Here is a 23218-nt window from a genome sequence, read left to right on the forward strand (position 1 = left end):
AATGTAGTTTACTACTTGAAGGGTCCTCGCGTCGGAACAGTTGAGAAAACTTCTCTTCAACTCAATATCCCATGATGCAACACCGAAGCGTTCCAATCGTTGTGGTTCAGAGAGGCTAGATGTGCCAGAGAAACTAGCTGAGGGGCATTGAATGACTTTGTGTCCAACAAGGTAGTAGTACGTTATTTGAGGGTAAAGGTGAAGCACAGGACTATAACTATGGAGGCCCTGATACCTGTCATAAATAAATTACAGGACGTATTTAACACGGTCGGCGCGGATATCATACATTTGCCGCAGATAGTGGTCGTTGGAACGCAGGTATGAGGAACGAGTTAGCTGGTGAAGCTAACAGGCTAGCATCACTTCATCTGCAGGAAACGTGTATGCGTCTCTCACATGTGTTTACATATATTTTGTCTGGCTATGTAATGCAGTCTGCTCCCATCGTTGAGACCTCTGTATAAGTGTCTGAGTAGATACGTTTGTCAAGCAATAACAACGATGTGCGTCACTCATTTCACACTTTCTCAATCACTAGCATCTGTCGCACTGTCAAACGAGCTGTCACACTAGTTTGCTGCTATGATATGTCCATGCAATGATAGTTGATTCTCCAAAATAGGATATGTTCAGTTCAACACATACTTACAAGGAGAATATTAGTTGGTTGTCATGTTTTCAGAACCACATCCAAACGAAGTGTCAACTGATTTTTATTAACACTTGGTAACTTTTTCCAAACAGTGCAGTCTGATTGGATTAGGAAAGACACTTTCTGTGAAATGGTTACTCTCACCAGCACACTAGCTAATAGGATGCCACAGCCTAAGTCCTTTGGCATGGACCGTTGCAGTATGGGTCAAACACACTTAAGGTTAGATTTGGCTAGCCCTCCAAGACTTAAAATCCAAGGGCATTTAGTCACCAAGTATTCTCGGTATCCTATAGAGCCGAACACCAGAATCAAGTGGTGTGGAAGTTCATAGTTCACAGATAAAGTGAGGTCATCATTGCATCTCACTTCTCTAAGCTGTGTTGCGGTTGTTGTGTTTACAGAGCAGTGGGAAGAGTTCTGTGTTAGAAAGTCTGGTTGGCAGAGACCTCCTTCCTCGCGGGACCGGTATAGTCACACGCCGGCCCCTCATCCTCCAGCTGGTTCACATCGACACAGAAGACCGCAGGAAAACATTTGAGGAAAATGGTAATGCCAAACTTGTTTCTTAATTGGCCTGATTATATATGACATTGTTGTTGGTTACTTAGTTCCCTCACAACGCATGTGCCTTTTTAGTTACAATAGGCAACTGGCTTTGTTTATGACTCAACATATAAGGTGTGTTTGAAAACACTTGACAGTATTGTGTGGTATTTTGAGGTCATGACAAAGTGAAAGTATGAACCTGTGTACAATGGCAGCTCAGTCTGATTATGTGAAGTCAGCGTTTTGTATATTGAAGTGTCCTTTACCTGTAGTGACCAGGTATCCAACAGTGGACTAGGCAAAGTTTTGTGGATGAAAGTGGGGTCACTCTAGTCCCCAGCTGTGTAAATAGCATCACTAGCACTGCAATGCTGCAGCATTACATGCAGTAGCTGCGGTTTACCCTGGGATAACCCCCCTGTATACTTCTCCTGTCATTTCTTCTTAACTACAGAATCCAAATCCAGGAAAAATGGACGCCTTAATCAAGGTCTCCCTTTCGGCCATTTTTATTATTTTTTTCGTCTGTGCTTAGCAGCTACCCCATTTCTGTTGTTGCCGTTCCCACCCTGCCTCTTATTAAACTGGATTCTTCTACTACTCTCTTGTTGTATAACAAAACTAAGGAGTCCACAATTCTGAATTTAATCTTATCATCCCAGTACTGTTTTTTTCATTTATAGCTTTATTTCAGAAACATCAGTATATGCTTACAGGCGTGTGCGTCCCATAATATCCCACACTATAGTTCCTCTGTTTTTGGCCCCTACTGCTGTTGTTTTGGAACGGTTTATGCAATTGTTCCATGCCCTCGCTTCAAACTTTTTTTTAGCCACCCATCCCATCTGAGCAAGCAAAAAAACAAACAAAAGCTTTCTCAAGGGGACAGCTGTCAACTTTGCTTTTTGTGTGTGTGTTTTCTCTAGGCATTGATGGAGATGAATGGGGCAAATTCCTTCACACCAAGAATAAGGTATTCACACCCAGACCCTCCCTTATCCTATTCGCTTGATGGTGACACATGAAGGTTGAGTCAGATACAATTGTAAAATAAGTTATTTTGGCTATAGAATGGTTACCTGATATCATTTTATGGGTCAGTGACTCATTTATTTTTTGGAGTATTGTTTCCTATTTATTTTGAATCAGCTCCCAACATTATTCTTGTAGTGTATTTATATTGGAAAAAATACTGAGGAAACAAGAGTGTCCACATGACCACCTTGTGATTCTAGAGCCTCACAACAATGGATTACTATGTTAGGCAGGCTTCTCAGTGAATTAATATCCTGTTTTGTTTTAGAATGTTGAAATCCTCATGCATTTCTTTGGTTAATGAAACTCTGGATAATAATAGGTAATCGAAGTAAAGTAGTACTATAGTTAAATTACATTTTGCAATGGATGGACAGGTTTATCGTGTTCCGCAGGGTCATTATCACCCTCATACAGAACAGTCAAATGTTCATTGTTTCCTTCTGACCTATTTTACGTTGTTTCAGATATATACCGATTTTGAGGAAATCAGACAGGAAATCGAGGCGGAAACCGAAAGATTATCCGGCACAAACAAGGTTTGCTAACCAGAACAGTTCAAATGAATGTATTTAGCAAGACCAAGTACTCATATTTGAGATGGGATCCAGTGATCTCAAACTGTACATTTTGTAAAGTAACCCAAGAACCTGTTTCTCCCCCCAGGGGGTCAGTGACGAGCCCATCCACCTCAAAGTCTTCTCTCCTCATGTCGTGAACCTGACATTGGTGGACCTCCCTGGACTGACAAAGGTGCGAACAAAACCAATCCATCATCTGAAAGCAGATCACCATAACGTGTCCCGGCCGCAGGGTGTTCTAAACGCGCGCTGCTTCCTCAGGTCCCCGTGGGCGACCAGCCCAACGACATCGAGCTCCAGATCCGAGACCTTATCCTGAAGTACATCTCCAACCCCAACTCCATCATCCTGGCCGTGACGGCCGCCAACACGGACATGGCTACCTCCGAGGCCCTCAAGGTGGCTCGCGACGTCGACCCCGAAGGTGAACATATACAATACACTATACATCTCCGTCTCTCTCTCCTCAGACCGCTGCCCCGTTCATGTCCTCACTAGGGCTAAAAGATTTTGGGAAAAAAAATCGAATTGCGACTATTAAAAAACAATATTGTGACTGGGATTCATTATGCGATTTTTCGCATAATTTCGCTTATGTTCTGTATTTTTCCCTAAACAAGTGATTAATCATTCTGTAGTACAATGAACACACCATTGGAAGCAAATATATATATATATATATATATATATATATATATATATATATATATATATATATATATATAGCATATATATTATAATTTTTTTATGCCCAGCCTTCCCGTTCTACTACATTGCGATGTCGGTTTGATCCGATTAATGGTTCAGCCCTAGTCCTCCCTCGGGTCCACCTCATCAGCACTGACACTGTCCTGTTGGCGCTATCAGGGCGGAGGACGCTGGCGGTGGTGACCAAGCTGGACCTGATGGACGCCGGCACGGACGCCATGGACGTGTTGATGGGCAGGGTGATCCCGGTCAGGCTGGGTCTGATCGGCGTGGTCAACAGGTCATTATAGCCATGCAAAATATAATAGTGTATCGTTATGTTACGACGTACCGGTACCAAATTGGGTTCTTTGCTGGTGTGGATGATTGCCCCGGCCCAACTCCACAGCACCTTTTTAGAGTAAATCGTTTTTTGGTGTAGAGCGAGGCAGTGGTGCAACGCGTATTACCTTCACGAGAACGCTCTGGGTTTACCTTCTCCTAGGAGCCAGCTGGACATCAACAATAAGAAGCTCGTGGCGGACGCCATCCGTGACGAGTACGCCTTCCTCCAGAAGAAATACCCCTCCCTGGCCAACCGGAACGGAACCAAGTACCTGGCTAAAACATTAAACAGGTGACGGCTGTTCCACTGCCAACCAACTCTCATCACGTATCCACAAAATGCATGGATATCTTCCTTACTTATCGACTGCCTCTAAGGTTCCTCCGCATCCTCTGTTCAGACGCCCTGTCCACCCCCTCATGGCAGTATATACCGGAGTGTGTCCTCAGACGTACCCGATTGTAAACACGTGTGGTCCATTGCTTGCAGACTGCTCATGCACCACATCAGGGACTGTCTTCCCGAGCTGAAGACCAGGATCAACGTGCTGGCGGCCCAGTATCAGTCCATGCTGAGCGGCTACGGAGAGCCCGTGGACGACAAGAGCTCCACGCTGCTGCAGCTCATCACCAAGTTCGCCGCAGAGTACTGCCACACCATAGAGGGCACGGCCAAGTACATCGAGACCACCGAACTGTGAGTGGCCTCTCTCCTCCCAGTGCCTCGGTTGCACCACTAGGGGGTGCTGGCGTCGAGTGTCGGTGTAGCAGGTGCTTCTAATGCTGGTCCAATATTAACACCTGCTACCACCTGCCATTGATGGCTATATTTAACCCCTAAGGCTTGGCTGGTAAATGTTTCCATTCTGTAAAAAGACAACCAGAGCCGACGATCTAAAGTCGGTCGCGAACGGCACATGCAGTGTTCTATGAAGTCTAAGTCACAAGATAAAGTGGGATATAACTTAAGGCCCTGCTCAAAACATTGGCGCACCACTGGCACCCATTGTCACCCATTTAACTGGAGTTGGGCCCATCTAAGACCTTAAATATAATCTTCCTTCCAAATTAAATCGAGTCTTTATCCAGTGTGCGACCCGCTCATGTGTGTTTTCTTTGGACTGTCTTTGTTTTCCCTTGTAGGTGTGGTGGCGCTAGAATCTGTTACATCTTCCACGAGACATTTGGACGAACACTGGAGTCAGTTGACCCTCTGGGGGGTCTGACCACCATAGATGTGCTCACGGCCATCAGAAATGCAACGGTTTGTTCGGCGTCCATTTTCTTTTGTAATCTCTTGCTGCTACCCTGGTCAACCACAACATTGTTGTAGAGCTTAATTATAAGCCTTTTGTTGTAGAAAATTGCAGCGGCTGAGAGCGAGTGTATGTTCAATGAAACCATGACCATCGAGAAATGCAGCCATAGTCTATAACCGAGCATCTTCTACACCACAAACATTTATAGCATGAAGACAGAGAACTAGTCATGATTGGAGGAACAGTAGTCTCACAAATCAGTCTGTCTTTTGCTTCATATTTATTTCGACCAATCATGTTGCTGGAGGCACTGGAAGCGAATATGAACTCGGCCAGCACTATTAAACTTGTTAAAAGGGTCTGTAAAGGTTTTCAAATCAACACCATGTAATTGGTTGCTGTAGAAAAAATACACGTATTGAAAGCTTCAGCAAACTAGTTTTGTATGGTAGAATATCTCTGTTACCAAACAAGAATCAATACAGTCAAAGAAGCATCTAACTAACCAGAGACTCTGTGTGTGTGTGTGTGTGTGTGTGTGTGTGTGTGTGTGTGTGTGTGTGTGTGTGTGTGTGTGTGTGTGTGTGTGTGTGTGTGTGTGTGTGTGTGTGTGTGTGTGTGTGTGTGTGTGTGTGTGTGTGTGTGTGTGTGTGTGTGTGGGTCCCCAGGGCCCGCGGCCGGCCCTGTTCGTGCCCGAGGTGTCCTTCGAGCTGCTGGTGAAGCGGCAGGTGAAGCGCCTAGAGGAGCCCAGCCTGCGCTGCGTGGAGCTGGTGCACGAGGAGATGCAGCGCATCATCCAGCACTGCAGTAACTACAGCACGCAGGTAGGGGGCAGCACAGCCCGCACTCAGTCACTCATAAACACTCCAAACAAAAAACTCTGATTTTAGTTTTGCTGACCAAAAAAAAACGACAAGGTTAAATATTTAAATTATTTTAAATAGACTCTATGTTGATTTGATTCTGATCAATAAAGTTAAAGGGGACATATTATACAGTGCCGCCAGTTGTGCGTGTGATTAGCCGTTGCAAGCCTTTTTTAAAAATCGGCCTCTTCTGACGTCACAAGGGGGCGTGTCCACCTAGATGTGTGCTGGAGCAAATCAGTCTACCATCCTACCCAGTGGACTGGAGCAAAGGTTGCTCATCTATCGTCATGCATCTAGGTGGACACGCCCACTTCTGATGTCAGAAGAGGCAGATTTTCAAAACGGCCTGTAACGGCTAATCACAGTCACGCCTGGTGGCATAATAGGTCACCTTTTTAAGACCATAAATAGCAGTGCCCCATGCTGTCGCCTCATTGGCTGTACCCCTGTACCTGAACGTGCCCAGGAGCTGCTGCGGTTCCCCAAACTCCACGACGCCATCGTGGAGGTGGTCACGTCCCTGCTGAGGAAACGCCTGCCGGTCACCAACGAGATGGTCAGTCCGCCGCTGAGGCTCCCGGAGAGAGGTCTGAGGTCCGTCTGAGTGCTCCTTCAGCTAACCTGAGGAGACGGTGTTGTTTCCTCCCCCCCTACAGGTCCACAACCTGGTGGCCATTGAGCTAGCCTACATCAACACCAAGCACCCGGACTTTGCAGACGCCTGTGGCCTGATGAACAACAACATAGAGGTAGGACTGAGTTCGTACCCGGTGTGGCGGTGGGGTGTGTGATGTGCACGGACCTCATGTTACGACTCCAAGGGACAATCGGAGATGAGCGAGACACGTGCTAGGATTAAATGAAACAAAACAATATTCATTTACAGTTTTGAATCATAATTCATCTTTTCCCCGGTCTTATAGGAACAGCGACGCAACAGGATGCGGGAACTGCCCTCCTCCGTGCCCCGGGATAAGGTACAGTTCACCTGGTGTTAGAACCCCCCCTATAAGCCCTCCAACATGGTATCTTCCACTATTCCCACATGTATAGAGTCTGGGTTTGGAGCAGGTTTTGATGACCTGACAAACCCTTGACAGTGCAGGGTCTCTTTCACAAAAGCTTCTTCTCTTCCTCCACGTTGAAGTCCAGTTCTGCATCTCTTGACTCTGTCCATAAGGCCTTCTGTCCTCTCCTGCCTTTCTTTCTCTGTTCTCTCTCTCTTTAGTCCCTTAAGGGCCCCGGTGGGCACCCTCTGTCCCCCACGGAGCCCTCTGAGGGGGAGGTCCCCAAGGTGTGTTGACCACCCCCATCCACCAACTGCCTGCTGGTGGCATGGCACTGCCCACATTCTCTCTCTCTCTCTCTCTCTCTCTCTCTCTCTCTCTCTCTCTCTCTCTCTGTCTGTCTGTCTGTCTGTCTGTCTGTCTGTCTGTCTGTCTGTCTGTCTGTCTGTCTGTCTGTCTGTCTGTCTGTCTGTCTGTCTGTCTGTCTGTCTGTCTGTCTGTCTGTCTGTCTGTCTGTCTGTCTGTCTGTCTGTCTGTCTGTCTGTCTGTCTGTCTGTCTGTCTGTCTGTCTGTCTGTCTGTCTGTCTGTCTGTCTGTCTGTCTGTCTGTCTGTCTGTCTGTCTGTCTGTCTGTCTGTCTGTCTGTCTGTCTGTCTGTCTGTCTGTCTGTCTGTCTGTCTGTCTGTCTGTCTGTCTGTCTGTCTGTCTGTCTGTCTGTCTGTCTGTCTGTCTGTCTGTCTGTCTGTCTGTCTGTCTGTCTGTCTGTCTGTCTGTCTGTCTGTCTGTCTGTCTGTCTGTCTGTCTGTCTGTCTGTCTGTCTGTCTGTCTGTCTGTCTGTCTGTCTGTCTGTCTGTCTGTCTGTCTGTCTGTCTGTCTGTCTGTCTGTCTGTCTGTCTGTCTGTCTGTCTGTCTGTCTGTCTGTCTGTCTGTCTGTCTGTCTGTCTGTCTGTCTGTCTGTCTGTCTGTCTGTCTGTCTGTCTGTCTGTCTGTCTGTCTGTCTGTCTGTCTGTCTGTCTGTCTGTCTGTCTGTCTGTCTGTCTGTCTGTCTGTCTGTCTGTCTGTCTGTCTGTCTGTCTGTCTGTCTGTCTGTCTGTCTGTCTGTCTGTCTGTCTGTCTGTCTGTCTGTCTGTCTGTCTGTCTGTCTGTCTGTCTGTCTGTCTGTCTGTCTGTCTGTCTGTCTGTCTGTCTGTCTGTCTGTCTGTCTGTCTGTCTGTCTGTCTGTCTGTCTGTCTGTCTGTCTGTCTGTCTGTCTGTCTGTCTGTCTGTCTGTCTGTCTGTCTGTCTGTCTGTCTGTCTGTCTGTCTGTCTGTCTGTCTGTCTGTCTGTCTGTCTGTCTGTCTGTCTGTCTGTCTGTCTGTCTGTCTGTCTGTCTGTCTGTCTGTCTGTCTGTCTGTCTGTCTGTCTGTCTGTCTGTCTGTCTGTCTGTCTGTCTGTCTGTCTGTCTGTCTGTCTGTCTGTCTGTCTGTCTGTCTGTCTGTCTGTCTGTCTGTCTGTCTGTCTGTCTGTCTGTCTGTCTGTCTGTCTGTCTGTCTGTCTGTCTGTCTGTCTGTCTGTCTGTCTGTCTGTCTGTCTGTCTGTCTGTCTGTCTGTCTGTCTGTCTGTCTGTCTGTCTGTCTGTCTGTCTGTCTGTCTGTCTGTCTGTCTGTCTGTCTGTCTGTCTGTCTGTCTGTCTGTCTGTCTGTCTGTCTGTCTGTCTGTCTGTCTGTCTGTCTGTCTGTCTGTCTGTCTGTCTGTCTGTCTGTCTGTCTGTCTGTCTGTCTGTCTGTCTGTCTGTCTGTCTGTCTGTCTGTCTGTCTGTCTGTCTGTCTGTCTGTCTGTCTGTCTGTCTGTCTGTCTGTCTGTCTGTCTGTCTGTCTGTCTGTCTGTCTGTCTGTCTGTCTGTCTGTCTCTGTCTCTCTGTGTGAGTGTTGGAAGCACCTTCTAACGCAGCTTGTGGTTGCTTGTCACTACTATACCCGGACTATAGCAAAGCCCAGCATGGTGTTCCTTGCGTCCATCAGATTGGCCCCGTGAGCGTTTGTGTTCTGTAATAACCCTCCCTAGCCTTGGTGATGTGCATTGTCCACATACCAAGTCAGGGCTTTATGGTCCAGCCTTCCTGTCGGATGCAAGGACAACCGAATAAACCATCCGTCCATGCTGACTGTGTGATTTTATTAACCTTTGGGATTCCTCCTTCTCACTGAACTCATCCTGGTTCTGGATGGAACGGCGGAACCAGCCCAGCACGCATGGTTCTTCACATGGTTCTTCACATGGTTCTTCACATGGTTCTTCATGTGATTTGCCGTAATCTATGAAAGCATGCAAAAAACGGATACCTCTCTCTGGCTCTCTCTCTGTCTCTGTCTCTATTGTCTCTCTCTCTCTCTCTCTCACTCTCGAATGTCTCTCACTCGAATGTCCCACTCTCCCTCACATGTCACATTGTCTCGCCCCCTCTCCAGGGGACGGCCGGCGGGCCCCAGGCGGGGGCCGAGCAGGTGGACGGGGGGACGGGGGGCTGGAGGGGCATGCTGAAGAAGGAGGACGGGATGCCTGGGGACAAGAACGCCTTCCCCCCCAGCCCCATGAGGGGCAACGCCGTCAACCTCCTGGACGTCGTGAGTCCCCCTTTCGTCTTAACTTAATGTCTTTGATTATACATGGTCATGTTTTTTGTAGTTTTTGTGGCCCCAACTTGTTCATTGCAGTGTTTAATAAGCATTAGGGCTTTTCATCGGGTTGATTTATTTATATTTGTTTTGTAGTCTTTCTGGTGGAGGAGTCATTGCGTGAGTGTGTGTTCCTTTTGTGTTTCCGTGGCGTTGAGCTGCTTCCTGACGAGCTTCGCTCTGCCTTTCAGCCCGTGCCCGTCGCCAGGAAACTGTCCGCCCGGGAGCAGCGGGACTGTGAGGTCATCGAGAGGCTCATCAAGTCCTACTTCCTCATCGTCCGGAAAAACATCCAAGACAGGTGAGCACGAAACACTGTTTACATGTTCGGGGTCTGACCTCATTCAGTAAAAAACCGATCAGCACTTTTACTATTCCTCATTTTATCTTGTCTGTCTGCCTGTCTGTCTGTCAGTCGTGGCTATGGATGTCTGTCTGTCTGTCTGTCCGTCTGTCGTGGCTATGGCTGTCTTTCTGTCTGTCGGTCTATTTGTCTGTTTCTATCTGTCTGTTTTATGTCTGTCTTTGGTGATGGGGCTGGGATAGCATAGATGGTGATTCCCAGCCTAAAGTTCCTGGGTTCCAACCCCAATGTCCGCACTCTGCACAGACCCTTGAGCAAAGACGTCCCAACCACGCGACCCGAACAGCCAATGGTGACGCTGGTCTCCCCTGACCCCCCCTCTCCCCCCCCCCCCCCCCTCTCCCTCCCCAGTGTCCCCAAGGCGGTGATGCACTTCCTGGTGAACCACGTGAAGGACTGCCTGCAGAGTGAGCTGGTGGGGCAGCTGTACAAGTCGGGCCTGCTGGACGACCTGCTCACTGAGTCCGAGGACATGGCCCAGCGGCGCTTCGAGGCCGCCGACATGCTCAAGGTAGGGCTGGGCGATTAATCGACTTTTGATCGCGATTTCGATTTTAGCGTCAAACGATCGCAAAATTAACATAATGGAGTTTTTAGATTTTTATTTTTTTACAGCTGGATACATATCTGTAAATCATTTTAGATTGGAACATTTTCTTTTTGACCATTTTGTGTATTTTTTGAAGGCAAAATTTCAGTCCTCAGTTACAAAAAAAAAGATCTGAGAGACATGCTGAATAAAAACATGTTTTCAAAGTCAAAAATAATCGTTTGAATAATCATGATTTCAATATTTACCAAAATAATCGTGATTATGATTTTTCCCATAATTGAGCCGTTTATTACTTGATTTTACTTTCGGAAAATAATCAAATATATTGCATGGCGATATGTTCGATATATGGAATCGAACCTGGGTCGCTGGGCGTCCTGCCTAAGGTGTTGTCCTCTTGGCGTGGCGTTAACGCTGCTCTCCGTCCGTCCACAGGCGCTGCAGAAGGCCAGCCAGGTGATAGCCGAGATCAGAGAAACCCACATGTGGTGAGGGGTTCCCCCCCCCCCCCCCATCCATCGATCCTACCTCCACAGCCACCCCCCCCCCTCCCCCCCCCACCAGCCCTGTACCCAAACACCACCCTGCCACCCCCCAAACACAGGACAACTTGAACAAAAAGGCACTGGTGTCAGTATGCAAGGTACTATCGGGTTGTATGTGGAACACGGACTCTGAAATATAATCCAGAGGGCAGCGTATCTGTCTCTCTCGTGGCCTCGTATACATGGCAAATGCTTTTTTTATTCTTTTTGTGGAACAACTATTGTTTGTAATGGACGGCAGAGGCCGTGCGCGGAGGTTCTGCTGGGGCTGAGTTTGGATATTGTGCATATGTGGAGATGCTGAGTTGTGTACATGCTGAGTTGTGTACATGCTGAGTTGTGTACATGCCGAGTTGTGTACATGCTGTTTCCTCCTTATCCTCGGCTCCATCTCTCTTTTAAGTTATGAGGTATTATTATTCGCAAAAATAGGTTTACTGCTGCTGCTCTATCCAAAGAAATGCACTTCTTTTAAATGTCCTTTGGAACTCCGTTGTACGGAGGACGTAAAAAAAATTAATAAAGGTATTTTGTGCGTTTTATTTTTCTATAAGAACGTTTTTTTTGTTTTTTTTTGGCCTCTCCATCGCATGTAACAACGCTAAGCTCGCTTCCTGTCTCATGGTGTATAGAGTAAACATCCTTCTGTGTTTCAAAAAACAGTCTGCAACTGATTTATCTGATTGCTAGGCCTACACGACTCATTCACCTGACCACTGTCTGTGCTTTGAACGTGCACATGTATTTGGTCCGTTTCTTCTTTTTTTTTTTTGTGTAAAGCTCACCCTGTCGACGTGCCACAAGAAAAAAATGCATCACACACTGAGACTCCTGATATGAATGTATGATGACCTGTTTATTGACGTGATACACAGATGTTTTGAAATGTAGCTCAACACAAAAAGGAGGAACGACCACCCAGAATCACCCGGGGCCCCGGGCTCCTGAGCAGAGTCGAGCCCCGCCCCTGACTCAAGCTCCGCCCCCGACTCAAGCTCCGCCCCCGACTCAAGCTCCGCCCCCGACTCCCTCCAGGGTGCTCCTTCACCTCAGCCGGCCCGCCAATTTGCCCTTGCCGCGACCTTTGGCACTAGAGGAGAGAGGCGTTCAAGAACAAGTCATTTGTGAGCCAAGCCTCAGCAGAAGTGTGATTAGACACCCATGTTGGTTTTTTGAAGCAGCACATTTGTTCATGTAGTGTTACGTTAAAATGTATCAATGGTTTATTTTGGCTGTCAGTATTTTTTCTTTCGCTGTTGCTTGTGTTTCCCAAATGGTCAAATTCATGCTTATCGGGTCCCTTCTATAGCGTGTGGAGTGCGAGTGTGTGTAAAGTGTAAGGTTATTTTGGCTGTTGACTTTTGCCACCGCTTTCTAAATGTAACACAAGATTAGACAACTCAAGCCTTTTGATTCCCCAGGATCATGTGTATAAGGATTTAACTATTTGTCACAACAGAATAATATTAGTAAGCTGATATTTTAGACCGTGGCATATGTACATGCACTATTCTAATGTAATGTTATGTCTATAATTGCAATACTTTTGCCATCTAAAGCTGATTTGATGCAACGTACAATGCAAATACATTTGACAAATGTTTTTCATTTGGGATGGTTGAACGTGATGAGTGAGTTTGATGGAGTGATCTGGTTTAGCATTAAAACAAGTGTTAAATAAATAATAAGATGAACACTGGATATGATTTTAGTATTATTTGTGTATTTAACTGTAGGATGGATGAGGTTAATTATCGGCCTTCTCCTATTGAGGACATGAGAATTGATTAATTTTCAATGTCAAAGGTATAACCTGTACTTTGTAACTTGGACTGTTAAATAGCTTCTTCATTAGAGGATTCATTGGCTTAATGCTCAGTGGGTTACACATCATAAAAGATGTCGGACTGCTTACCTCTGGTGATCCGAGACGCGAGCCAGAAGCTGGTTAATCTGTTGGGACACATTGGTAAATGGAAATTAACGTTTGAATTACAGTTGGTAAACACGGTAACGTAACAGGGAAAATATCCTAGAATGCCACCTCACCTTTTACCTCAAATAATTACATTACCCAGAGTGGAAGCAATATACAAAATAAGACCAGAGGTTCTTAAAAAGGTGACACTTTTTAAGAACCTCTGAGATTTGACATATAGTGACATTTAGTTCAAAAATAATAATAAAAAAAAAAAAGATCTTTATTTTTGGGAAATCCTTGCTTGTTTTGTGCTTTAGGTGACTTACGTCATACTTTTGCCTTTTGAACTTCTCTGCAAGGTCATACTTGGTGGCCTCCAGCTCCATCATCCACTGCCACATCTCATTGGCCTTCTCCCTAAACACAACCAATCAAACAAACACCCTTTTATTAGCTGGTTATGGAGTGAATTTAGTTACATTGGCTTATCTTAGCGATTGAAATCATCAATCCATTCATTCATTCCTTCATTCGTTCATAGTCATGTCTAGCTCATTCATTGTCTCGATCGGCATATATAAAATTATATTTACACCAAGGCGCCAGGGTTTCGATTCCCACTGGGGCCACCACTCACTGTTGTAAGACCCTTTTAGCCCACCAAACAGAATATGTTACATAATCATCTTTCACTATACTTAAAAAAATCACAGAAAGGCCTCATTGGTTCTAGTGCCCCCAGTGGTTGAAGAGTGTAGATGCAGAAGCTGCCGTACTTCAGTTTGTCCTCGTTGAGATGGTCGACGTTGAGAGGTTTCTTCCGATCAGCCAGGATCTTCTTCTTCTTCTCCCTCTCTGTCTGCTTCTTGGCGCCCTTTCTGGTGTCACCCTGTGGGAGTCAAACGTCAACATTTCAGTAAATATTGTTATGTTGACTCAATAGATTTTTTTGACAAATTTCTGTTTTTCTGTCTCACACTCATTCAGTATAAAAATTAAAACCCGAACCTCAGCGTTAGACCACAAAATATATAAAAGTGACCCGAGTACGAAATATCATAGCCTATTGCAGTATCAACGGAATCGTAATACATATCGTCTCAGCACTGTTATATCATACTGTGAGGAGCCTTCCGATAAACTGTTCCTGGATGAAAATAAAAATTACATTGACTTCTGCTACATCACAGTTATAACTGTTATGGAGAATCCAAGGAGCACAAAACCTTTTCCCATCAGGCTAACTGGTCTGGTTTCTAACTGGTCTGGTTTCTAACTCTCTGAAGCTGGCGTTGTTCCCGTTAGGTTAACTAGTTTGGTTTCTAACTCTCTGAAGCTTGTGTTGTTCCCATCAGGTTTTCTGGTTTGGTTTCTAACTCTCTGAAGCTTGTGTTGTTCCCATCAGGTTTACTGGTTTGGTTTCTAACTCTCTGAAGCTGGTGTTGTTCCCATCAGGTTTGATGAAGTTTGGTTTCAGTTTACCTTCTGCTGGTGGGTCATGTTGGTCAGAACCTTCTTCTTCTTCAGATCATCATCCTGCTTCTTGCGTTGGTCCTCCATCTCCCTCCTCTCCTTCTCCTCCTATCCGCCCATAGAAGAGGCACAGGGTTCAAGGTGAGAGCCAGGCCTCCATATCATCATCATCATCCTCCAATGGATCAATCAACATAACGAGTTCACTGAGGATTTAAACGTGAGACTCACTGCAAGTCTGATCTGTCTCTCCTTCTCTCGTTCTGCGCGGATTCTCTGCTGCTCGGATCTCTCAGTGCGACGTTTCTCCTGCTCACACAACCACACACACACACACACACACACACACACACACACACACACACACACACACACACACACACACATATGCACGCACACACACACACGCACACAAACATCCACACATACCCGCACACACACATACACATACAGAATGGTGCACACACACATACGTACGTGCACGCACACGTGCATGCACATACACACACACACACGCATACATAAGCACACACACACACACAAGCATACACTATTGGTGATCACATTATGGGACTAGATAGAGGATTGATGATCGTTCTGGCTGATGGAGACTCACGATCCTGCTGACGAGTGCGATGAGCTCCTCTTCCTCCTTCTTCCTCTGGACGAAGTGAGCCTCGATCAGAGACTGAAGCTCAGACAGGTCCTTGTCCAGACGCTTTCTATGGATGTCCTGGAGTGAGGATTAGAAAACAAGACATCAGTATGCGTTGTGTGTGTCTGTGTGTATTCTGGCGTGTTTGTCATGTACTTGCCTGTGGGTGTGGGTTGGGATGTTTTTGGTTGTGTGTGCGTGCATGCATGCTTGAATTGTGTTTGTGTATATGTGTGCGTGTGTCTGTAAGTGAGAGTGTTTGTCTGTGTACTTGCATCGAAATCGACTTTATCTCCATCTGGGATCTTGGGCGCGCTGACGTTTTGCATGAACCTGTGAGAGAATTCGGTGTGACTTGGTGCTCTGTGCAGGGTGTTGATAAAACATAGCTTTTTATTATCTATCCATCTATCTTAATGAACACAACATGGATACCTACTTAGGCTTGGGCTTTGATCCTTCCTCTTCCTCTCTTTAAGAAAAAATATGATAATCAAAAACAGATTAGTTCAAAGGAGATCATAATGTGTATACCTGTATGTTGTGTGTATCAAAATGTTTGTGTTAAGTTGGTTACGTACGCAACTTCCTCCTCCGCGACTTCTTCTGTGTCAGACATTTTGTTTGCTGTGAACCCTGGAAAATAGGCCCCCAGTTAAGCTATTTTTAGGGTGTCAATAGTTCTATCAATAGTTTTATTGCAAGGCATGACATTAAAAGCACAATCCTTCATAACTTATTTATAAACAATTTGCTAATGTTAACTGTTAAAATATAAACTGCTAAATTGTTAAATATACTGCTTATAATATTAACAAGTCATTTGGAAATATCTACATTAACATAATCTTGCTACTGCAAAAGCCTCACTTTTGTTATTGCAATAGCTGAGGAGACAAATTCGATATTTTGTTAGTAATGTAGCGGGAAATGGTCTTAAGAGCAGATTCATCCACACATTGACAGAGAACGTGTTATGAAAAAGCATAAGGACACAACAGGACATGATTGACAAGCTTCAATGGCATCTTATCTTAATCATGTTTTGGGGTCAATCAAAGCAATCAACGGTAAAGCAGGAAACACGATGCCCTTTATTATTTTTTGTCACCATGAATATAACTGCAGTGGTTTAATACAATAGGTCTATTAATAATCTGTCCTTGAATTATTTTCCATCTGTATAAATAACAAACAAATCCATTTAACTACAAGGTCATCTATTATTTTTTAAACATGGCTTAAGCAAAAAGTAACTTAGCTACTTAGTAATACTCGGTTCCTTAGCTTATAGCACCTGCACTTGCAATGGAGAGTCCTTACCTGCAACTCACGAGAGGGAGCGAAGGGATCTGATATACTGGCCGTTCCTGACGTTCACGATTCAAACCGATTGAACATGAAGGCATCAAGGATAAGTAGCCACACCCATTCTAGTCATCTGACCTCAATCAACCTATGGCAGGGCACCTTGCAGGGGAAGCAGGCCTGCTATTGTTAGCAGGCCAAGCCGTATTCCTTCAGAGTGACAGCACATGCATGCTCATAGACACTAAACTGTAAATAGGGCACTAAACACACACACACACACACACACACACACACACACACACACACACACACACACACACACACACACACACACACACACACACACACACACACACACACACACACACACACACACACACACACCATTACACACACACACACACAGACCCACAGGCATGCTTGCACACACACACACACACACACACACACACACACACACACACGGAAGGTGCATGCGTGTCCATGTTCGACGTCCCATTCCTTGACACTTCTTTCATCACACTTCAACACTTCATCAGTCCTACATTTTTTGGGTAGGACAGACTTTTGGCAATCACTAAAAATAACACCACGCAAGGCAATCCTTGTTGTTTTTCTCATTTTATTGCTAAAGCAAGTACAAGTTTGCACATTCAAACAAAACAAGTCAGAATCCAACAGGCCTGAAGGACTTCTGATAAACTGGGGCAGGTTTGAAACAAACAGGAGCCCAAATCCTTGACCCAGGATGGCCCAGAATAGATGGAACATTGTATCTCTCAAATACATATAGGCTTTCATTTCCGTTCCCAGGCAAATATTTAATTCACCTTGTGATCAAACAGATTGAAATAGGCCTGTTTTTAGATCATATAAAACTGTATATTTACTTCACCTACTATTTCTTAAAAGGTGTTCTTGTGATTGGGTAACCGCACACGTATTATTGCTAGTGACTTTGCGTGCAGCAACATTAAACCATGATTGTCAGACCGCAACTTCCTGTATGATGCGGTCTGTAGGGATCTGGCTGCAGTTCTGAGCACCATATCCCACTCATAATAATCCCAATATTAATAATAATAATAATACATTTTATTTATATAACGACTGTGTATGACTGTCATGCTCTCTGATTGCGTCTGGAGAGTATATATTATATACCGATTATAAATGCGCTAGTGGTCAGATTTAAGCACTGGATAGTGTATGATGGCTGGATATGACGTGCACGGCTAGGTGTCTCATCAGGCACGGTCTGGGAATCAAACAGCTAGGCGGTGTGAAAGTGCATGTGTGTGAATGGACATGGATGACCACCTTGTTGAAACCATGTTAGAAGCCATGTGAGGGCAGATTGGGTTCATGTCTAAGGGTATAGCAGTGTAAAAAAGCCCGTTTGGTATCTATCCTCTATCAAGCCCCCTATATATTTACAAAAAATATATTTTAGATGTGGTTTATCTGTGGTTTAATTAAGGATCAATTAATGAGGTCCTTTATTATCTTCAGAGGTGGGTGTGAAGTTTGGGCCTCGCTGACGGTGTCCAGGTGATCACTGCACCTGACGGCCTGCTGGCTGGGGTCAGGTGGGGGGGTGGGTGGTTGTTGAGGGGGGGTCTCTGGTTAGGGTCTCATGCCTGCTGAAGGTGTAAAGAAGACAGAATTATAAATCTCTGGGTCACAACACTTAACACTTAAAAATGTCCATCAGAGTTAATAAAGTGCTAACACAATGTAGAAACATGTGGGTGTGTAAATACTTGAGTGTGTAATCATGTGTGTGGGAGACACACACATGTCCTGTGCATTTGTTTATTCTTAACTAATCGCATTGCATGTGTGTGTGTGTGTTTTAGTTTGAGCACGTTTGTTTACCACTATATATCCGAAACCCCCCGCCCCTCTTGCCCTCCCCCCCGCCTCTCTCTCCCTCTCTCTCTCTCTCTCTCTCGCTCGTGGCCTTGTGTTGGGCGCCGTGTGTGAGTGACTGAAAGCTGTATCATTGTCATTTGCCCTTTGCCTCATTCCATGGGGATCTATTTCTGATGGAGAATCGGGGACGTTACCAATGAGGAACACTATTCAGGACTGAAGCCGACACCCGCACCCACACAAACACTTTGCCATTCTTATGGTTCGCTATACTCTGGCTGGGTGCAGCAGCTGCTCCACTCGTAGATAAAGCATCGGGAAAAACTTTTATGAAAAGTTTACCTGGAAATACACAGCTAACGAACCACAGACACGACGGCTAACAATGTACACCACACGGCTTTGGCTCTTGCTTTGTCTACAGCAAACATTCGCGTGACTCTGTATATATACAGGTGACGAGCCTCAGCGACGCTACAATGCTACACGCTACGGGCTACCACACGCTACTGTTAAGTTGTGAACACGGTGCGGCTTTACTCTTATAGCCGGTGGGAATAAGCCCAGGGACTGGGACGCCTTGGCGGCTTAAACGGTTAAAATCCCGGGCAGACGAGGCTAATGGGGGACTCGAGCAGCTGCCCTGCGGTATGCCTGACAGCTCGCGGCGCGCTGGGCGGTTGCAGGTGGTGGTGTAACTACGTCGGCACAAAAACACGACCGCTATCCCTGTCTGGAGTCTGGAGTGGAACCATCTGCCAGACAAACAAGGTCACCGAAACAGGGTGTTCCTTTCTTAAGTTTCTTTTTTGAGGTACGGACCGCAATGCAACTGGGCTGAGCTCTCTCATGTCTCAAGACTCACCCACGACATTTGAGCGACTGTGTTGCGCGACTGCTAATAATGGCTAGCGAAACCGCGAGTTGCTGCCTAGTGAATTAGCTAACAGTGGCTAGGGACACCGCTAGCGCTGGCCAGTGAATTAGCTAACAGTGGCTAGGGGCACCGCTAGCGCTGGCCAGTGAATTAGCTAACACTGGCTAGGGACACCGCTAGGGCTGGTTAGCCGAACCGCTAGCACTGGCTAGCCGAACCGCTAGCACTGGCTAGCCAAACCGCTACCGCTGACACCATGCCAACCTCCGAGCTAAGTCTAGCTGCGCTGGGAGGTTGGCAGGGTGTCAACGGGGACGAGAATGGCGCCGGCCATGTGATGGGGGGCTTGTGACTTCATGGAGGCTGTGAGGGAGACCTGACCTGTAACGGCCACCATCGCTCACACGCACCCTTTAAAAATACCTTGCTGCTGGGGCCCACTTCAACTACTGCTAACTGCTGAACACATCCTCGGTGAATGGTTTGTAATAGTGTTTTTAAATGTAACGTACCATTTGTGACAAACTTGCCCTTGCCCCCGAATGTCACCTGTGAATGAAATACAGAAGGTTAGGATTATTTTCTTCTATAAATAGATCTAAGCTATTTCTTATTGGTTGGTAATTGAACAATTAATTATAATATTTTAATTATAAAAATGCGTAGCCTGTGCCTCACTCAGCATTTGACTGTTGGAGCACAGCACAAGAATATTGCAAAAAACATCAATCTCTTTCACATGATATTTTGACTAAGATGTGTTTTTTAGTCTTCAAGACCCTTGGTAACTAAAGAAATGCAATATACAATTTAAAAGTCTCGCAATAGGGACTTTAATGGCGTGGCAGAGCTGCTTGGCATATCAAAAGAATAATTCAGTTTCAACTCAGACATCATTTACAATTTCAGATTGTTTTTACCGTTTTTACTAAAAATACAAAAAAGACATACAAAAAAGGTCTCCTTTATTAATTAATTTTATTTAAAATGTCTGAATTGAAAGGAAAAAATCCTAACGTGCAGCAAAGACACAACATGTGCTTATTGAGTGGGCGTGTTCATTTAACAAAAGTGTTTTCACCACAAAAATGTGCATTCAATCGTAGCCACATCTCCACATCACAACACAACCATTACCTCTTAGCCCAATCCATTAGGTCGACTGGATGAGACAAACAAAATGGATCACATCCCATATTACTACAAAGCTACCAAACCACAATACCACTTCTCACCTCATCTGCATCCTTGTGTGTATAAATCGGTGTGTGTGTGTGTGTGTGTGTGTGTGTGTGTTTTTGCGTGTGCATGTGTATGTGTGTAAATGTGTGTGTGTTTGCATGTGTAAGAATGTTAAGGTTGAATGGGTAGGTGTGGGTGTGGGCGTAGGTGCATGAGTTTGTGTGTAAAACTAATTATGTGTGTACATGTGCAAGTGTATATGTGTTGGTGTGTTTGTGTGTATGTGTGTGCAAGTGTGAGCACGTGTGTGTGTGTGTGTGTGTGTGTGTGTGTGTGTGTGTGTGTGTGTGTGTGTGTGTGTGTGTGTGTGTGTCTGTTACCTTTCCAGGAGTGGTGACCTTCTTGGCTTCCCATTGGCCACGCTTGTTGCCGATGGGACCTGGTGTGGCCTCCTAAAGATAACACACACATAATCCATGAAGGTGTACTGTAAATCTAACGTCACAGCTCTGCTGATGTAATTCACATCCCTCCCAATCCCCCTCCCCCCTCCCTCCATCACACCCCTTGTCCAGTGACATAACAATGGCATTCAAAGGGATGATGATGACAACCCTTGGCCTGATGCCCGTCCCTGCCTCTCATCTCTCTCTGGTGGACTGACAGGACACCATATTTATATCAACTCCGCCCAACACTCAACTCTCAGACTGTACCTGGTCACATGTGAGGGGGAAGGAAAGAAGAAGAGTAGAAGCTCCAAAGAGGATGAAAGCTGAAGTGACAGGGCTGAGAAAAATACAAGAAAATGGCAGAGATGAGTCAAAGCAGAAGAGTTTTGTACAAGTACGGTTGCACGGACATACAGGGCGGAGAACAGAGGTCAACAAAGGGGTCGGACAGAGGTGGTCACATTATTACTTAGGAACGTACAGACGTTTAGGTATGATGCAGTACATCGTCCTACCGACATGGGTCGCTGTCGTGCTGCACGTCACCGCTGCTGGCGAGGTCCGTCGAAATAGCTTCTCATGCCGAGATGTTTGAGCGACTAAAGATACACCCAGCGCCTCGTAAATTTCAAGTGAAAACAATGTGGTGCAACAATGTGCCAATGTGGAAACGCCGTCTTCAGGGGAACACGTAAGACTATCTCCTGGGGGCTATTAGCGTGACGGCGTGACGACACTGGAGGCGCTTAAAATAAAGAGCCAAGGAGCCCGTGGATTCACCCTTGGTCGAAGGTGCTTTCATGGGGAGAGCCATGTTGTGACTTTAGCTTCCTGCAGACCTGACGTCAGAGCGTTACAGTCACGCCCGTCTCCGTGGCTTTCAGCTGCTCGGTACAAGCGTTAAACACAATTAAGGCTTAGTTATGGTTCCACGTCGACGCAATGCAAGGGGGTTTATGGACCCATTACGTCCTTAACCCTCCTTCCGTCCACCACAAGGGCCTGACATGCGCCTCCCAAAAATGATAACCTTGCGTTGAGGCGACGCAGCAGCAGCAAGGGCTGTGATTGGTCCGCTAACTAAAACCCGACGCAGAACCAAATAAGGTTCTGCGTCGGAGCGTCTGCGTGGCTATTGTGTTGCGTCAAAGTGAAACCATAACTGAGCCTTTACTCTGAATCTACGTTGCAGTATAGTGTCGAAACAACAACTGACTTCAAGTCAGTTCTAACCTCTGTGTGGAGGCAAAGAGCTGACGGTGCAGATGGTATGTTGGCATGGCCACCTGACGCACAACTGCTGAACGGTGACTCAATGGCCAGAGCATGGAGTGGGTTAACAATAGGACTCAATACAACGCAATACACTGACCAGAGCATTCCCAGAGGCTTGCGTTCAGGTACATGGACTGGATATTCTTTATGTGGAAGCATTGGACAATATATCAAACACAAAGTCATGAGATCGATTGTGTTTAGGGGCTTGGTGGACACATTTTTTTATATATCCGGACCAGAGCTAGTGCGAGGACTGTCCATGTGGTGTCACTAGAGGACAGGCAGGATCTCAGCAGGGCCCCTGATACCTGATAGTCGATCAGTAAGGCTGTCTGTCTTCAAGTCAGTCTGTCACTCTCTTGTGACCTCTATATAGGTATGTATTTGTGTGTGTGCCCTTGTGTGTGTGTGTGTGTGTGTGTGCGTGTGTGTGTGGTGTGTGTGTGTGTATGCGTGTTTGTATGTGTGCGTGCGTGTGTGGTGTGTGTGTGTGTGTATGCGTGTGTGTGTGTGCGTGTGTATGTGTGTGTGTGGGTGTGTGTGTGTGTGTGTGCGTGTGTGTGTGAAGTGGACATTTCCTGAGGGCTTACTGGGGTTTTAGCTGGTGCAGGTTCTGGTTCCGGCTGTGCTGCGGGGGCGGCTTTAGCTGCCTCTGCAGGCTTGGCCGTCAGACTGTTGAGCCGCCCGGGCACGCCCACTTTGACCCCAGCAGTGTCCTGGCATGGGAAGCAGTTGAGAAACACCAAATACACAGCAAGCCTTCAGCCCTGTCCTGTCTTGTATTGTACTGTGCTACTGTACTGTTGTCTCTCATCCTCTATTCTCTCCTCACCTTTCACCTGCAACATCCTTATTAGTCGTCATGAAACAGGGCAGAATGAGTGTTATGATGGTTCAAACTCAGCTCATGCTCCCTAATAGAGAGGGAGATCAATGCGCTTGTACATCTCTTTTTCTGACCATGTCCCTTTATTTATTCATCCATCTTTCCAGCTATCTTCCGTCCATCCATCCATCCATCCATCCATCCATCCAATCATTCACCCATCAATCAATCCATCCATCCACACATACACTCATCCATCCACTGAT

The 23218-nt window shown here is 45.9% G+C and overlaps 3 protein-coding genes across 13 annotated transcripts in view; 1 reads left to right on the plus strand and 2 right to left on the minus strand.

The window, feature by feature from the left end:
• Positions 1-85: 85 nt before the first annotated feature.
• On the plus strand, positions 86-12803 carry dnm1l (dynamin 1-like). 4 transcript variants are annotated; one of them, XM_060060437.1, is made up of 20 exons: positions 86-321; positions 1060-1204; positions 1659-1694; positions 2131-2177; positions 2707-2778; positions 2906-2992; positions 3082-3244; positions 3688-3808; positions 4013-4144; positions 4343-4549; positions 4996-5116; positions 5780-5935; positions 6447-6536; positions 6637-6729; positions 6904-6957; positions 7209-7274; positions 9434-9589; positions 9832-9941; positions 10356-10515; positions 10993-12803. In XM_060060437.1, the coding sequence occupies exons 1-20, from the start codon at positions 220-222 to the stop codon at positions 11047-11049; spliced, it is 2175 nt and encodes a 724-aa protein (XP_059916420.1). In that variant the 5' UTR covers positions 86-219; the 3' UTR covers positions 11050-12803. The 4 variants fall into 4 exon arrangements, with proteins under 4 accessions (XP_059916420.1, XP_059916423.1, XP_059916421.1 ...); XM_060060440.1 differs by lacking the exon at positions 7209-7274; XM_060060438.1 differs by lacking the exon at positions 1659-1694.
• tnnt2d (troponin T2d, cardiac) lies at positions 11938-16623 on the minus strand. The gene is made up of 11 exons (XM_060060457.1): positions 16475-16623; positions 15733-15787; positions 15591-15623; positions 15427-15484; positions 15113-15229; positions 14728-14805; positions 14506-14604; positions 13800-13912; positions 13350-13440; positions 13018-13055; positions 11938-12192 (listed from the first exon to the last, which is right to left on the minus strand). Exons 2-11 carry the CDS (start codon positions 15768-15770, stop codon positions 12147-12149), a joined length of 711 nt encoding a protein of 236 aa, XP_059916440.1. The 5' UTR covers positions 15771-15787; positions 16475-16623; the 3' UTR covers positions 11938-12146.
• Positions 16624-17066: 443 nt separating this feature from the next.
• LOC132464191 (caldesmon-like) overlaps positions 17067-23218 on the minus strand; it is a 22993-nt gene continuing 16841 nt past the window's right edge. For 3 of the 8 annotated variants that reach the window (XM_060060446.1, XM_060060442.1, XM_060060443.1), the window contains 4 exons: positions 22717-22842; positions 20777-20848; positions 19727-19763; positions 17067-18111 (listed from right to left, as the gene is read on the minus strand). In XM_060060446.1, the coding sequence (XP_059916429.1) occupies positions 18089-18111; positions 19727-19763; positions 20777-20848; positions 22717-22842 (258 nt within the window). In that variant the 3' untranslated portion in view covers positions 17067-18088. Of the gene's footprint in view, positions 18112-19726; positions 19764-20351; positions 20377-20776; positions 20849-22716; positions 22843-23218 lie in introns of all 8 variants that reach the window. The other 5 variants (XR_009527203.1, XR_009527201.1, XR_009527202.1 and 2 more) reach the window with 5 other exon arrangements.

This window comes from Gadus macrocephalus, chromosome 9 (genome assembly GCF_031168955.1).
Source record: "Gadus macrocephalus chromosome 9, ASM3116895v1".
In the NCBI taxonomy this organism is placed as follows: Eukaryota; Metazoa; Chordata; class Actinopteri; order Gadiformes; family Gadidae; genus Gadus; species Gadus macrocephalus.